Source organism: Thunnus albacares, chromosome 2 (assembly GCF_914725855.1).
Source record: "Thunnus albacares chromosome 2, fThuAlb1.1, whole genome shotgun sequence".
Classification (NCBI taxonomy): Eukaryota; Metazoa; Chordata; class Actinopteri; order Scombriformes; family Scombridae; genus Thunnus; species Thunnus albacares.
This window is the reverse complement of record NC_058107.1, coordinates 16,380,252-16,398,359: the sequence shown is the minus strand read 5'-3', so window position 1 is coordinate 16,398,359 and position 18,108 is coordinate 16,380,252. Positions and strand designations below refer to the sequence as shown.

The 18,108-nt window shown below is 40.2% G+C and overlaps 1 protein-coding gene across 9 annotated transcripts in view; it reads right to left on the bottom strand.

The window, feature by feature from the left end:
- trpm3 (transient receptor potential cation channel, subfamily M, member 3) overlaps positions 1 to 18,108 on the bottom strand; it is a 150,918-nt gene that overhangs the window by 21,378 nt on the left and 111,432 nt on the right. For 7 of the 9 annotated variants that reach the window (XM_044368870.1, XM_044368883.1, XM_044368825.1 and 4 more), the window contains 7 exons: positions 14,469 to 14,541; positions 8,670 to 8,770; positions 7,856 to 7,990; positions 7,651 to 7,701; positions 4,457 to 4,597; positions 2,635 to 2,664; positions 677 to 969 (listed from right to left, as the gene is read on the bottom strand). In XM_044368870.1, the coding sequence (XP_044224805.1) occupies positions 677 to 969; positions 2,635 to 2,664; positions 4,457 to 4,597; positions 7,651 to 7,701; positions 7,856 to 7,990; positions 8,670 to 8,770; positions 14,469 to 14,541 (824 nt within the window). The other 2 variants (XM_044368847.1, XM_044368874.1) reach the window with 2 other exon arrangements.

The window sequence follows — 18,108 nt, the reverse complement described above, 5'->3', positions numbered from 1 at the left end:
ACAAACATCCCTTCCCTTCCCACACAAGCACACACACAAAGATTTTCACATGAGCACAAATTATGTAAAAATTAGAGATATAGATAGAAGACAGAAGAAGATATAAAAATGTATGTAGTTAAATGAGCTCTTCGAAGGAAAGCAGCCAAATTCTCAGCGGAAAGTACACTGAAAATATGCCAGCTCTAAGGCTGTTCTTTGAAACTGTGAGTGTGCGTTTGTGTGTGTGTGTGTGTGTTGGGGGAGCTGGGGATTGGTGTGGCTGTGCTTCATTTGTAGTATCTGAAAAATTCCCCCTAATTAACAGTTATTTCCGTAGCCAGCATTCTCATCTCTAGGTGATTACCTTCATCTCAAATGCATACGCTTAACTAACGATGATGCATGTCATTAGATTTCTGTATGTATGTCACTTACATCCCACGGGAGCCTGGGGTAGTCTGAAACGGGTCATTTTCCAGGAAAGAAGGCGTGTTAGTTAGTGTGTTTGTATGTGTGCATCTGCCTATATGTGCTAGAGTGTTGGGGGGGGTTAGTGTTCCCGTCTAGACTCCCTACTCAATTTTGCATTCATCGTTTGGAGCAGACCTACTCAACAAAGCCATGTTAAGATGATATGGTGGACCACATAAGCAGAGACGGCCTTATGTGTGTGTGCATCGTTGGTGTCACCGACCTGGAGTTGTGGTTTAGTTCCTGGGAGATATCGTCCACCATGTCGTTCTCAGATGCTTCATGTGCCATGGCCTTGCAGAGCTTGCAGGCTACCAAGGCCTTGGCCATGGCCTCTTCGCCGTGCTGCCAAAAGAACAGAGCCATCTTCTGACGTTTCATAAGCACAGCCCACACCATCAGCTCATGGAAGGGGAAGGGGAAGTGGTTGATTTCTGGGTCGTCCAAATCGATGTCCACCTCCTCTTCTCGTTTACGTGTCGTTTTTTGACGGCCTCTGCGGATTGGCATGTCATCCTGGTGGAGATCCAATGGCAAGTGAGAGGGGAAGGAAAAGAGACACAGCTACGTAGATATTTTCTGGGGACAATTTGTTTTGGATATTCAAATCCAGTACAACGGGACAACATTTAAGTGTTTTAGGTTGATTCTGAACTTTTTAAATTAGCTCAAAGCTTAGGGTCTAAATGGCAACTGCGTGTCAAACTGAAGAAACTTTAAAGCTGAGAAAAGTTTATCCTATGACAGACTTTTCTTGGGTTTAGCCACATTAGACATACAATATGTCTAGAATGGTCATATCATCCAGTGCAGATTTTTTCAAAGCTGTTCACCCTCCATGTGATGAGAGTTAGTTGAATGCAGAGGGAAAGTCAGAGTTTGGAGGAGACAGGTGGAAGGACAATGTGCTGCACACAAAATACACACGGCAGGCATGATCTTATACACTTTTCAATAGTTTTCTCTTTTTTTTTTTTTTAACTTTTTCTTTTGAGTTAAAAAAAAATAACTCCACCAGACATAACCATTCACTCATTGTCTCTGGAGAGACTGACACTGCCAGTTAGTGCCTAAAATAGCATGCCAGCAGGGAGGTATTGATCTCAAATAATTTCACAGTTGAGGACCACTGATGGTTGGTCAATTATAGACATCTGAGAAATGACTTTCAGTGCCCCTAGAATAGCTGCTTGCTTTGAGACAGATTATCTGGACAAAGAAATATATGACAATACTATCTCACTAAATTATTCAGTAATCTTAGACAGGGGCGCTCCTTGTCTATTTATAAAAGAATAAGAATAAGCTTGTAATTTTATGGACATTAAGAAATGATTGCAGCATCATAAATTTAAATTTTCAACAATAACGGGTGTCAGGAGTTAACAGCAGTAAATTTGACATATTCTGTTTCATGGCCAGGTCGCCACACTGATTGAATGATAAATTGGCTTATGAAAAAAAACAGAACAAGATGAAGTAGATTAAAACAGGCACAAACAAAGACAGAACACACACTGACAGGGAGACAGATTTCAAACAGGTAGACTTACAAAGGAACGGACAGCCATGCACGTTAGATATAAATACCTCTGAGGGAACTGTAGACACATACTGTGATAAAAGTTTCATAATGTGGATATCTCATGGTGTGTACACCATGGATGCATGTGAGTACACAAACCATGTATTACGTAATCCTGTTCGGTCAGCCATTACCTATTCAGTTCAATGTAACTGGGCCGTTCTGACATGTATCATAATGTGAGTTATATACATACATTTACACCGTCTGGAGCTGGTAAACATGTATGTGGTCATAAGTATTTTTTTCTTTCATAAATCTTACAAAAATGTTATAAAACGTAACGTAAAATAACGTATAAGGCAGTGTATAATGTTATTTTTATTTTTTTGAAAACAAGCCTTTAACTGGCTTAAAAGTGAATACAGATAGCCAGCATTATAAATTAAATATGCCTCAAGTTCTTCCTTTAAAAGACTACGAGGCACACAACACACTTTATTATTATCTTTTTTTTTTTTTTTTTTTGCTGAGAGGGTTTTCTACAGACCGACTATACAGCCAACAGTTTTGAGAGAAAAGACTGTTTTTTCAGACAAGGGAGAAGAACAGTGAAGTAATGACTGAATAACAACCTTGATGAGATCAACACTCACCTCCATCCCCAGCAGTTTCAGGGCTTTGGGCTAGAAAAGCAACAAGAACATAAACAAACAGAACAACACCTTGTCGAATGTATTTTATAGAGCAATTTACTCTATAAGCACAACACAACGCAGAATGACAGACTCACTCACATGAGACCAGATATATTATTTAATATGGTAGGTCACTCATTTTCAGTTTAGCAGATTTCTTGAACAATGAGGGACAAAATTTTGTGCTGGTGTGACTGACAGTACACTATACATACAGTAACAACCTCCGGCTGTGTGTTTGCATGTGTTAAAGCTGAACGTATTTGTGCATTTGGTACAGTACTGTGTATCCGTATTAAAACAGGGCATGTATGAATTATGTATTCATGAGCCATCATCTGAGTTGGTAAAAATAGCCCAGGTCTCCTGTGGGGATTTTGATATCTGCATCTATTTCAAGGCTTTGTTCTTTGTTAACATGTGTTTGTGTGTGTGTGTGTGCTTGTGAACGTGCTTGCACGTGACTATGTGATCGCACATTCATTTCATCTAGAAAATCACAGTTCCATTGGAATCCATTCCCTATCTCTCTCTCTCTCTCATTTTGCCTCTTTGCTCACTCTCTGTCCCGTTTCTTTGCTTTCGCTGTATCTGCGTCTTTCCAGCTGCTTTGTTGCTGCCATGGCAGACATACAATGAGATAAACAGGCACATGACAACACACATACACACACACACACACACTCACAAACACTCAAATATACAAACACAAAGGCGCACCATCAAGCAGAAACAAGGTGTTTCAGACACAGCTGTGTACTGTATATTTCCATTTGCATCACACCTGCGGCAGTGTGTAAGGTATTGAGGCTGAATGAGAGAATTATACATCAGAACGGAACATGAGCGTATACCATTTCATGCAAAATGTGTTGAAATGGTATAGCACATGATCTCAATGATCAGTTGGTTAAAGGTGTGCTTATCAGTGAGATGAGTTTCTGTAGTGGTTGGTATGAAGTGTGTATTTTCTTGGGGTTATGATGGCACATGATGGAGGGCCACTGCTATAGATGGATGATTTGTCGCATCGAGCTAATAATAGGTGCTGTGCTGCCACTCTACTAGAGGTGAAAATAAAGAATAAGGGGAGGACCACTCTTATGTTTGACCTCTGTTGATGAACAACACCTTGATTACTTGGGATAATGACTTGAAACACATCACATCACATCACATCATGTTGAGGTTTTCTAAAAAACATTTCCACATTCCAATCCAGGGCTACACTAGCTATAAGTCGCACCTTGAAGTAAAACAGCTGAAATTTACAGTTTCAAGCTTATACTATATATTGGAAAGGTCATTCTGTCCTGCCATTTAAGCCAATCATTTCCCCAATATGTATGAAAACGTTATCATCTGTGCAAAGGACAGATCATAATACACTGCTGTCTAAAAACGGCAGATAAAATCCAGTATATTGCTCATGTCATTTCTGTCATCCTTGCTTTAAACATCAAGTACCTACAGGAAACTGCAGGCTAAGGTCGTCTTTGCTTCATGTCACAATGAACCAGATTTAAATGTACACTCTAATTTACTACTTGTAGCAAGGTGAAATTTACCCCTGAGTGCACAATCCCTGATTAACATTTTATTATTAAAACATAATTTGCCTACATTATCCAACTTGTCCTTATCAGGCCTAATTTGATCATGAGGCTAATTTCACTGATAGTCTTCCTTTGATTAATGACATTTACATCTACACGTAAGTATTAGTGTTGAACTGCATTAACTGGTGAGATGCTACTGCAGGTGAGAATAAGTCACTCACCCTCTTTGGTCCGAAGAGGTTGTGGTATAGAGTCCTGAATCTCTTCCTGGTGTAGTTACAACGGTATGCTCCGCCCATAAGGTATTCAATGACCAGTCCAATGTCGATGAGGCTGATGCGGTAGTCCGGGGGCAGGTTTCCCTAGAAAAACCAGACGGTGTTAACAGCCAACAAGTCATTCCAAATGACTGATAAAAGAAAAGTAAACAAGAGGGAAGCAATAGTACAAAACAAATCACGCAGTCATACACACTCACTTCACAAAATCCATATCAAACTGTTTTTGGCTATGAAAACAAAAAAAAACAAAAACGTGATTATCGGATTCACCTTGAAGTAGATCCAACTGAACCCTGGATATTCTCGCTTGGAAAGAACACATAATGTCAGTGAGTATACCGCACGATAAGCATGAGCAGGGGAAATGAGAAACACAAAAACTCTCAGGCGAGATCTCTCTTCCAGCCTCTTAAATAAACTGTTATCTTATCGCCGTCGTTTAGTTTAGGTTTTTTTATTTTTTTTAAACTACGTGGATAATCGTTTCAATGTAGAAACTTGAAGCTATTCCCTCAATATCGTAATTGTTTCAGGTAAGGTATTTCCTGGGCTTTGTTCTCTTAGATCCAATACAAGAGCAGAAAATGAAGGGAGAATGAAAACTTAGGTGCAGAATGATTTATAGAGAGAATATAATTGCTGAGGACAGTTAAAAAGGATGTAAAAAATTGAATGATCTGTCATAATTTGCATTTAGGGAAATAATAAGATATCCTCAGAGAGGTTCAACACAGTCTGGAAGAGAAGAAAAGAAAGAGAAAGTGGTAATGACTCATTAGCCTGGAAGAGAGGGGTAATAGCATGGAGAGACAGACAGATAACTATTAATGCTGGATGGGAGAATCATTATTGAAAAGCAAGTCTTTTCACATGAGCACTATAACCATGTCAACACTTTGCCCTCAACGTCACCCCTCAATCCTGCAGTCATTATCCTGACCCCTACTGTTTCTTTGAGCTGCACCAATTACCTTACACATCTTTAGACCTATGCTGATACCATCTCCACTTAATCAGCAATCAGATGTGAGATCCTAGATCTCTGTCCTCCTCATCCCCAGCATGCCCTCATATCCGAAGATTCAATTCTATTGGCTGCAGCACAGTAAAGCCAGGAAGCACTGCTACCAAACCCCTGTAGGCCAACTGCTAACACTTTGAAGTAAAGAGAGCCACAGATACTGCTTGTCTTTTAATACATACTGGAGTTCAAAGTGAGCACACAAAGAATCACCTCCTCGTCCTACTGATATAGTTCAAATGCACCAGTCAGCGGTCAGCAGAGCCCTCTTTTAATTCCCTGGGGTGGTGAAGCTGAAGCTAATAATAGCTTGTTTATACCTTGTGTAAATACACACACTCTCTCTCTCTCTCTCTTATTTCTTAAATTCTCCAGCGTAGTTAGTGAGCTTTGAGTCCTGAGGCACGTCCCTGGCATTAACAGCGAGTATTTTACCAGTTGAAAAATCTTTAAAATCTAAACACTACACCGAAACCCTTTTTAAGGTGTAATTTCTTGCTGAACTTACAGAAAGTCAGATAATCACAATACAGATAACATATGTAATGCAATGTACACTAGGTCAGTGTTTCATGTCAGCTGATGACCTACATTACTAATCAACTACCCAAATATTCTGGCTCATTCTTACAGTCATTTAGCAAAGAAAACTGAGAAGTAAAACTGTCAGGTTAAATTTAGATTTTCTCCCAACATTACCTGATATGTGAGACTCAAGGCACGAGGTGTATTGCTACCAACCTTTGGCCGCAAAACTGTGTTGTTCATTTGCTCTGCAGGAAAACCAATTTCTGCCTTTGCAGCTGTAGTCCATAAGCCAATCTCTGCGATTCTTCCTGTTTTCTGACTCAACTTTCACACAGTCTAATGAACGGACCAGATTAAATCTGAGAGCGGGCGTTACAGCAGTTATTAGAACAACACCGATAACTGAAAATTGCTGACGGTACGGCCAATATATTAATGAGAAAGGAAACGGCGATGACATGGTGATTCGACCTGAGGGATAGCAGTAAAATCTAATTAGCATCATACTATGATACAACAACAACACACAAACACTCAACTATACTATAACAAGCAGCTCTGCAAAAAGTAGATGTTGATGTTATGCCATGCACTACAGAGTGTGTTTTGCACATGTCCGAAGTGTTGTGAGGTGTTGTATCATACAAACTACATACACTCTCTGCGCCAACTTCAGATCAGAGTTGTGCTTAAAGACAGAGCGGAGTTAAAGGAGTGATGCATGCGGCATTACTGTAATCAGTAACACTTTAATTAACGAACACCTCTCAGTGCTAATGCTGGTGTTACTGACCCCTCTATTATCTCTCAACAGTGGGATCACTCCTAATTGGACATGGGCTGAATGTAAAAGTCTAGGTTGCTGTCTTTTACCACCGGTAATAATCAAGATGTTATAGGAGAAATGCAGCAAAAATAATGCAAACTGCATAGTGTAAACCTGGGTTAAATAATCCGGCTGTTTCATCATCTTCACCATGAAAATAACACAGTGGCGATGCAAAAATAAATATGTTTTTCATGTATGGGGATGCACAATTTCACTACTCTAGTTGGAACTGCATATAAAAAGACCACACGTAATAATTATATTAATAATACAAATAAAAACAAATGAATTAATTGGGTGTTTACTGAGTTATTCCTTCTCAGCCTCACAGCAGTTCCAATGCGGCTTCAGTTTGCTTAAATTCAAGTTCTGTGGATAAAACAATGTTTAATAGATGTAGTGTTTGTTTGCCGTGGTACTGTGTGCCTTAGAGAAGGAACAGAGTACATTGCTTAAGAGTCCTGAGGGGGATGAGAGTCGTGCATAGCTCTACACAGCCACTGCAGCCTTTAACTCCAGCTGAAAGAGAAAAGCCGGCCTCTATTTGCAGTTAACAGCAACTAGGGCTACCGAGATGAAAACAAACAAATAGATGCAAACAGAGTAACGGAACACATCGCCAAAAAAAAAAAAAAAAAGCAACTGAAACTCTATGAACTCAGACATGTCTTCTTTAATATACACATTCAAGCCAACATTCCCATACGGTGTGCCTGAACAGCCACACAGCTAAAGTGGCGGTAGTGATGGTCTTACCTTTTTGACATCTCTGACAAGGTGGTACAGCGTGTTGGACGGTCCATGTCTCTGTTGAATAAAAATCAAACAGAGCATGTCAGGATATGCTGTACACTATCACCACCTACAAATGATCTGCCAGTGGAGATTTTGTTATATAAAGATGATACAGCATGTGTTTACTAAGCAATGTTGTCATCGCTGTTATGTGCATTTGTTATACCGTGTTGTAAAGCTCCTCCAGTCTGGAGAGTGTCAGGAAACGGTGCATACTGACTCCATTTTCAATCAGCAGCTTGACAAAATCCACTCTGTCCAGAACTAAGGCATCCAGCATTGCCTGCTCCAGGGAACCAACCTAAGGCACATGAGATTGAGAGTATATAGTACATACTTATGATACTACACACACTACATATATATAGTAGAGTATGGACAAGTAAGCACAGATCAAGTGTATATGTGCTATTTTTAGATGTGTTCTCACAGTCCAGATCAATGTTTTAGTGCTTTATGTGCCACAGATTTCACATGACAAAAAAATGTATAAATATCTATTTTTCTTATTTTAACCTCATGTTATCCTTTAGATTTTTTCCTGCTATGGACCACATGTCCAAAATAAAGTCAGTTTAATTTACACAGTTGAACATTTTGAAAGACATCTTGTCATTACACAACTGAAAACTGCAAGAAATGCATACCTTTCAATTATGTTCACAAATAACCCCAGAAATCCATCATTTGCAACCATTTGTCAGTTGTTGAACCCTTTCCATGGCTGATTTTGAGTTGCTTTCTGCAACCAATAAATGTATCCTTAAAGTTTTAAGTATCCTTTTATCTGATGATATTGACTTTGTCTTTCTAATTATTTTTAAGTATTTTATCTTAATGTAAAGTACTTTGAGCTGCATAGCTTCAACGCTATATTATCAGTTTTGTTGAGGATGAAGCAAGGGCAAACTTTCAAACAAGTGCTGTGTATAAAATCAATATTGCAGTTGTATGTCTGTTGTACTGTGTATGTTTCTTACAGGCCACTGCTGTCCGTAGATGAAGATCTGACTGCGGGCAATGTCGACTCTGTTCCATGCCAGAGCCAAACTCAGCTGGTCAGGAGCTGACGCGTTGGCACCTGATGGGTGAGAGAAAATGTCGTATGTTTGGCTATCAGGGTTTTTTAAGCGCTGATAGTGATACATAGTCCATGATAATATGGATCACAGTATAATCATGCAGTTGTTCATCATTTGTTGGTTTAATACTTTCATTGCTGCAACTTTGATCTGCTGTTCATTTGATTTTTTCTTAATGTGCTGATATTCTCATTTACCCTTGCTGAATGCTATTCCTTTTGCTGCTGCTAAAAAGGTATTGATACATTTTTATCTTAAGTCAAAGACAGCTCTGGAGGGACCTTTTTTGTGTTATTTTATATTGTTTTAGTGTTCCTGTATAGACAGAGTTGCGGCTTCTCCACGTATGTAGCATTATTTCAAATCAAAATGTTGTTTATTTATTGATTTTTCAGCTTTTTCTAGTTTTAATCTGATTTGTATTGCACTGTAGTCGTACTGCTCTGACCTGCAATTGTAGAGCAATTGCAGCTCCTATAGCTGTTGACTAATAGCTACTACCTCTCCCGTTGAAGTATTGGGGCTTCATCTTTAGGCTGCAGTAGCTTCATCTACTATAACTGCAGGCTTGGTGGACTGCCTGTCTGCTGACAACTTTTGTCCTCTGTTCCTGCCTTTGCCTGTGCCTGTTATGCAAGTCTGTAGACAAGAGATGTCTTCCTATTGGAGGCTGACAGGCGGTCCTTCTTTGATGTATCACCTAATTTAACGCCCCATCTCATCCCTGCATATAATATGGAATATAACTGTGTTCCTTTGGTTTTCTATGTCAGTGAACTTCATCGTTTACAGTATTCTGTTACTCAGGTAACATCAACATATCTGTAACATAATCAGCAGAAGAAGAAAATGAACTATACATACATACATGACAGCCAAAAAGGAAATTGAAACACAGAACAAATGATCAAAAACGTGGCATTCTGCACACATCAGATCTGCTTAATGTTATACGAGAAGAAGCGGAGGCATGAAAAAAATATATTGTTCACTAGATTCAAGGGCACACTGACAAATAAGGATAAATAAAAAATAAAATGACATTGCTGAAAAACAGCACTTCTTTCATCACTGTGACAGCTTTTGCTGCATGTCCTTGCTGTTTGGGTAAGGGCCAAGTGGTGGATGTAAATCTGCCCAAAACAGTTTCAGGGAAATACACAAAATTTAAGCAGAAGATTATGCAGTTGTAAGTTTCAGGTAGTGGGTGTTCAGTAATTGCTTATATAGGTATTTCTTGCAGGAGCTTAGGCAACAGTGATACAGTAATTTGTTGTAGTTGTGTGAATAAGTCTTCAACACTTAATCCAACGGAGAAAACTCAGAAGCAATAGAAAATGTGCTGGTGAAAAAACAGTATGTGAGACACAGAGGGACTGTAAATATAAAATCAAACTTCAACTTTACTATTCAGAATTGATTAGTAAACTCCAATATAAAATATCTTGAGTGTAAAAACAAAAAAGCAGGGCTGCCAAGACTCATGCACTGACAATGAGACTCAATTGACACTTTTCACATGCTCTCACGCCACAAGGCCATTTTCTCATGCAGTGAAAAACAAATTCATAACGGATAATGTCACAGCGTGAAAAGATGACACTGACAGCGCACAGACAGACAAGACAGAGCAGCACAGCGCAAAAGCAGCACCGTGCAGCAGCGGGTTGTTCAGCAAGAAATAAACACAAATCTATTATATTATAATTTATTCCCATGCATGCTGCTCTGAGTAATCTCAGTCAGTGGCTCTTCTGGCAGCAGCACAGCATCTCTCCCTCTCATCTCACTTTGTACTCTATTGCAATTGTTAGACTTTGAAGATGGCCTTGTGAGTATTGAGAATAGCAACCCTCAGGTTTAACCAGGTTTAGTTATCTTAATCATATTATGATGTGTTGTAAGGCTATTTCATTTATATAAATTGTTTGTCCTTGTTTACCCTTGAAGATGGCCTAGTAGCCTGCAACCTTCTACCATTTTAGGGCTACATAATGTTTTTATAATATAATTTTAAAAATGAAATAGCAATTTGTCTGATAATTATTTCCTGTCCTGATCCACCCGATTAGACACTGTTCTTGATGCATTCTCAGTTTTCATAGCACCCTCAATCTAACTAATCTAGACTAGTGCAGGTGGCTGTTTCTTGACCTAATCCAAGAGGGAAGGTGGTGTAGACATGCAGGACATTTTTTTTAAATTACAATTTTTTATGGGGGAGGACCCCCAGACCCTCCCAACAAGTGTGTATTGTTCCAAAACATAAACAGGTGAGCATGGTAAGGAGCATAGATCTTATCCTATGTTTTGAAGAAAAATATGTGTAATATCTGGAGTGTATATCAAAAATGCTACCAATAAAACACAAATTAGCAAAAAGAAAAAGTCTTCTGAAAAAGGTGTTGGTTCATAAGGCCAGAGAGAGGTCAGGTGGGTCAGTTGACCATGAATAATGTTCTTTTTTTTATGAACAACAATAAGTACTACTGAAGTGCACTTGGCAGTCCTGATTAAACCTAGTAAAAAAAGCACTCACTCCGGCCTCTAAAAGTAGCTGGTAACTTTTGTAGTGGCGCACTTTGGTGCTGACCAGTGAGATATAGCAGAAAACAACAGTCTGGTGTTCACATTAATAATTTACCTGGACACTTGGACGAAGCACCCAAAATGAGAAAGACAAGGTAACAATTCATCTAAGCCTTTAGGGAAATCCAGCTTATTATAAGGTATAATAATCCCTTGTGTGTAGAAAAGACTGCAATTTTTAATAAGCACACCAGCATCATCACTTTACACGGTGCTCTCTCTCCGACTTAAAGGCCCATACAGCATTACTGGAGATTAATGGCGTGATTTCAGACAGAGCCCTGCTACTGTAATAAGATGCAGAGCTCCCTAATAACAGCTTTAGTGGATATATATGTATATTAAAAGGTAGGGTGGCCTTGCTTTATCAAAGGCCTGTGGCTTCACTGTCTGCCTGCAGGGAGGCTGAACTGTAGCTAACTGACTTTATGGACACAGTCCTCAGGATATTGACTACCTCTGACGGCAGACCATCAATTACTCTAAACTCCCCCTGTTACTCCATGTGTCTTAGCTGGCCTTTCCTTCCTGCTCTGTCTGTTACCACTTCTCTAAATCTTTCTCTTTCACTTGCTCCTTTTATCCTTTTTTCTTGCTCTTGCTCTGTTCTCTCCTCACTGTGTATTCCTGACTCTGCTGTGTTTTGTTGAGCTTCAGGCAGTAGCTTAGTTCTCCAGCAAAGGAGTCTAATCCAGTGTTTTAAAAAGCTCTCAGGCAGGATGTGACTGATTTCATTTTACACTAAAAGCCTTAACGCGTCCCATTCACTCAGCTGCAGAATAAGACTTGCATGTAAAATGACCCTCATGCTGTTTATCATAAAGGATTTTTTGCCCTTTTTCCCGGTGTTCCTCTCTCATCCTTTTAGTTCTCTGATCTACTCCTTTTCATTTCCATGTTCTTATTTTGTCTCCTCTCTTTCTTTGATTTCAATTCCCTCTTTCACTCATTCTTCTAAATGCCATTCCTATCACAACGTGAAAAGAAATGAATAAAACGGCTAAAAAAGTGAATAGAAATGAAAGAGATCAACAGATGGTATCAGCAGAATAGATGAGTGAGACTTGTACACAGGGAAAGTAACTAGTAGTAGAGCAATGAAGTCAAAGATCAGGGAGAGATTCATGGGCCAGAGAAATCATGAATCTTGACTGCTACACATAAATTATGTAAAACACATTTCTCTTTCACTCTCTTCCTTGCCAAACTCTGTAGTTTAGTCTCACTCTCAGTCTCTGTGGAATGAAATGTTTCTCTGAGGAACAATTCCTGAGATAGTCAATCATATGCTCTGAATTGCTAAGCAGTCCCACAGGACTCACTGTTTCTTCGTACACTTGTGTACACAGGTGTGTATGTGGGAGAGAGCATGCATCCTTGCTCCAGCCTGGCTAGTGTTATATTCTTTGAAGAGGCAAGAGCAGCCATGATCAATACAAGCTACTGAACAACCAATCGAAAGTATGGATCTATGAATCCTCTGTGTGTGTGTGTGTGTGTGTAGAAGGGAGGGTATGGAAGGGTGGGAGCATGGGAAACAGCGAAGTGGGAAATAGGGTGGAGGAACAATGGTGGTTGAGTTTAATTGCACTGTCTGCACTTGACAAATTTTCAATTTTGTAACCCAATTTTGTCCAGTTCATTGCTTGTATTGGCAATTGCATAACAATTTGTTGAAGTATAAGGATCACTGCTTCTGCTTCTGCTAACTGTATATCTTCTAGTATATCTTACTGTGTCATACCTTAAATCTGTGCTACTGTTGCCATGCTGATTTAACATGTGTTACAGTGTGATATGTGCAGACAACGACACTGAATGGCTGTGTAACATTACCTGCATACAGTTGTATATGTGTAAAGATAAGATGCTCTGACTGTGTGAACGCTGGACACACAATAGGTGCATAGTTCTAAGAATAATAGTGTGTGCTTAGGCCATGCATCCATTTTCAAAGTAGTAATTGACCTCATGGGAAATTAATTTGATAAATACAAATTAAATTGAAATATACACTTCAAAAGAGATGAATAAAAGACAATACTTTTCACTATTTTCTGGTGACTGTAAGTGTCTTTCTATAATTATTTCTATCTGGCCACAGAGTTAATGAGCAGCTGTGTTCGTGCTAATTGATTATTCCGCAGTTGTTGTTGTGATATCAGGGTTTTATTAGCATATAAAGTAGGAAACCTGAACAACGGCAAGCTTGTCTGAAACAAACAGCTGGTACTAGAGCCACAATCTCCTCACATTTCACACAGCTCTTTTAAAGAGGCTGTGAGTGGATTTTACACATCAAAGTTAGTTGACAGGTCATGTGGAGTTGTAAACATAGTACCCTCTTATGTATTTCATGAAAGTACAATACAAAATCACAGAAGTACCCTTTTACAGAAATATTTGCAAAAAAATGAAATGACTTCTGTGATATAAAAGGGCGGTGAGTACTGCTGATCCCACTGAGAATCAACACCCACTCTGCTGCTTTATACACCTTTCTGTCAATTACAGCTCACTGTTTTAGTTCAACAGTCTGTATGGTTGAATCTTAGTGGCTCTCACCAGCCCCCCATACAACCCTGGGGATAGCCGTCCTGAACATGTAAGCTCACACTACTTGCTCAGTCAGAAAACAAACCGAACCAAAATAAATGAGTGGCTGATTGGAGAGAGTTGAATATTTAACCAACTAGCTGGTGGGCAAAACGAGTTATTTATTGGACCTCTGTTGGATAATTGGAGAAACAGAGGACTAGATCTGTAAGTAAGCAACTGTTATAAACTGATTATCATGGCTTAATGCTGTTTTGCCTTCTTGCCCTACAGTGATCGAAAATTGCTAAATGGAGCTTTAAGAGAAATAAAAATAGGCACGGATATCTCTGATTTATTCCTGAGCTATGAACTGTAAAAGTAACAACATGGCGTGCTTTGAACATACCCCTAAACTGGGACAGTGAGAGGAATTCTTTCTGCAATATCGTCCCCCTTTTATGAACAGAAGTTTCCAAATAACAACATCCCTGGAGGGTGACAGTGAAATGGAAGCCACTCACTGTACATTCATACTCCAGCACACACACATTTCTGTACTAAAACACCCACCTTTGAGTAATGCAGTGAGGATAGCAAGGTCAATGTCCTGATGACCCTCTGACCCCATCCGGAAAACTGTTATCTAGGAGAAAATGAGAGAGACAGACAGGCAGAGAGAAAGAGTGTGAGGGAGAGGTGCATTAATTCTATACAAGTCAAACTGTTTGAAAGTGACTTTACTCATGAGTCATTCTTTTGTTGTTCGATTGAATGTATCAAGGCTTATGGCATAAAGAAATTCAGTCACATCCTGAGTGAGAGTGCTCTCACTCAGGATTTGAATTAAACTGTTTCAAAAAACACTGCTGCTGAGGTGCACACAGTGAGAAGGAGAGGAGAGGAGAGGAGAGGAGATGAGAGGAGGTATTTCTCTGATGTAATAGACTGTGTGTTCTCCTCTCCAGACTCTCCTGTTTCCTCTCTTGTCTCTTGAGCAGAGAATACCACAAAACTCACATATATAGCTTGTTCACTGTAGGGAGGGAATGAAGGGATTCGCTGAGAAGGCAACTGAGGAGAACGACAGTAAAAACATGACAAAGGAGGGGAGATCAAATGAATATACTAATAGCGCTCTCCATTACCAAAGATCATTCTGTTCTCTTTCTTTTGCTGTGTCTTAACATTTTTTGGATTAGGCTTTAAGGGAAATATTTTACTCTGAGGCCAGTTTATGTCTTCGTCTGTGCAGTCTGACATGCCTTTTAGCTGCATTTTTTTATATCCTGCATGCAATGAACTAATGGTACGATGGATAAAAGCCAAAGTCCAAAGTAAGAGGGAAATCTGAGAAATGGGGCAGATTTTCTGGATTTTTTTTCCTGTCACATATAGCCTGCACGTGTATGCATGCCGGTGCTAGCGTGTGTGTGCACACATGCTCACATGTGTACATGCATGAAGGGCACCTTGTGGGAGCCATGTACGGGGGAATGCGTGTTCTGAATGCCTGACGAGCTATTCCTCTAATCCTTCCATTCACCCATCCATCTCCTCCCACCTCCCTCTCTTCCCTGCAGCCCATCTCCCTTCCCATCTCCCCCCCTCTAAATGGCTTCATTTCGTAGAGCTCCAGGAATCTGCGGGCTGTGCTGCTGCTGCTGCTGTTGTTGCCGCTGCTGCTGCTGCTGCTGCTTTCCCTTGGGCAATGCTGCAGTGTTGTAGGCTAACCATCTTCTCTCTCCTTCTCTCTTTTCACACAATCTAAATGCACAAAAGTAATTCAATTCACATTGAAGATTTACAGTATCTAGTATGTTGGCTCATTCATCATTTGTACAGCAGATGCCGATGAAATGTTGGCTCCTTACAGAGAGAGAAATGAGGAGACATCATCTAATGCCTTTAACTTGTGTCATGCAATCACTAATAAGGGAAGCATCTAAGTGTGTGTTTGTGCTAACGTGTGTGTGTGTGTGTGTGTGTGTGTGGTGGTCACATGCCTGTGTAATCAAGAGGTCTTTCTCCAGGTGAAATGAGAGTGCAATAGGATGTGAAGGTATCGATTGAGTTCTTCATGAGCGGAGGCGCCAGTGAGTTGTTGACACTGTGTAATTTTACGAGCTTAACCTGGTTAGTTAGCTTAGTGTGTGTGTGTGTGTGTGTTTGTGTTTGAATGGTATGGCCAGTGGCTAGATTATTATTTGCTAGAATGCATCTCCGCCTTCACTCTAATTGATATTAACAACACATTTATGGAGCCATCTGTTGAACACACGCGCAATGCATGAGTGTGTGTGTGTGTGTGTGTGTGCTTACATGGTGACTCTAAAAGGTCAAACTATATGTATGCAAAGCTGTGATTTTCTTCTAACTGGATCAGTTTTAGAAACACCCAATCAGGAATGAGGGTGAGAGAGAGAGAGAGACAGAGAGAGACAGAGAGAGAGAGAGAGAGAGAGAGAGAAAGAGAGAGAGAGAGAGAGGGAGGAAGAGGGCAGTCACCTATAATTTTTAAGGATGTTTTATGTGTGAGGTTAATTTTACCCAATCAGTACAGGTTTCTATCCTGGCCACTTGCTCATTATCCTGTAGTTATCATTAAAGCACAATGAAGAGTTACATGCATTCCCTTACACACACACACACACACACACACACACACACACACACACACACACACACACACACACAGAGGCTTCTCGGCTGCCTTCAGGACTAAAGATGGATGACGGTGTGATAGAGGAAAGATGATGATAATGGGAGATGTTCGCCTTTGTTTTGCCCCTCCAGGCCTCTCCACCTTTACCTCCATTCCCTCTCTTCCACCCATCATCCTCCAGCTCCCCTGCTTCCTACCGCTAATCTAACAGCAACCTCCCACAGTCACGCTACTTTACCCCCTCCCCCCACCTCCCCTCCCATCTTTGCCCACTTCCTCTCCATTTCTTCCTCCTTCTTCCCTTCCTCCAATCATATCCCCAAGGTGACCCTGTGGATGTGCTCTACCTGTTATCATAGAGCCTCTACAACACGGAGGCTAAGCAACAGAACCTCTATGACAATGCGAGGTTGCTAATTTAATCTCAACGACCCTGCGGAGGGTCATCAATAAGTGTGTGCAAAGGTAAACAGACAGCTTCTCCCTCCTCTGTTTTTATCCTCTTGTACAAGCAAAAGTGCTCTTCAGTGCTTAAGGTGAGAAAACAAAAGGGTAGAAACAGCTTCATTGTTTTTTACTCAAGACATAAACTCTCCCATCTGTTGTACATTACATTTTCAATGTGCAGATTATAGCAGCGCTTGGTTAATATCTTAAAACATCTTTAAATCTTCAACTATTTCAGCTGAATGTGTATTTTTGACATTTCTCTGCCTCCACACTGACACTCATCAACTCAGGGGTCGACATGCATGAGACAGGGCACTGACTTGTGTCTGTTACACTCTCTCTCTCTCTCTGTTGACAAGAAAGGAGGAGAAGACGGAAAAGAGCAGGAGTGCAAGCGTAACGATAAGGAGAGGGTGACGAGTGGAGGTAGGGATCGGGAGGATAGACATGAGACAGCAGGAAAGAGGAAGCGTGAGAAAGGCAAAGTAAGCCAGAAGGAGAGAGATTTAGTGTTGACATATTGAAGACGGATATAAGAAGTAAAAAAAGGAAGAGTCAGTGCAATCATTCTCAGTGTGACTGGGTTCTGTCGGAGGATTCCCGCATCTTCCCAGACGCTAAGCTATATGCTTAGAGGATCAGACAACTGCTCTTCACACCGCAGTGAGCCAAGCTGATTGGAAAACATTCATCTTCGTTTAACAGGCAAAGACCCTGCTGATGCTGCTACATATATAGTAGGCAGTGAAAAGTACTGTACATACAAGACACATGGCAAGACACCACACACACACACACACACACACATATGTCCACATGGGTTTCCAAAGCATCTTTTACAGTCCATACGTCAACAATGGTAGCAGTACAGACAGAACCATGCTAACGGTTTCATCTGTGTGAAATTGAGCATTAACTATTATGATGTGTTTTATTACTTTCTTTATAAACAATAAACCGACAGTTTACAACAGCCAAAACAGAGAAAAGAGGGAAATAAGTTTCTTTTTTATGAAATTTTTAACTGAAAAACTGCTCTGCTGATAATCAAGAGAGGAATTTTCTCTCTTCTTCCACTATTTATCTTTGTTTGTGGCT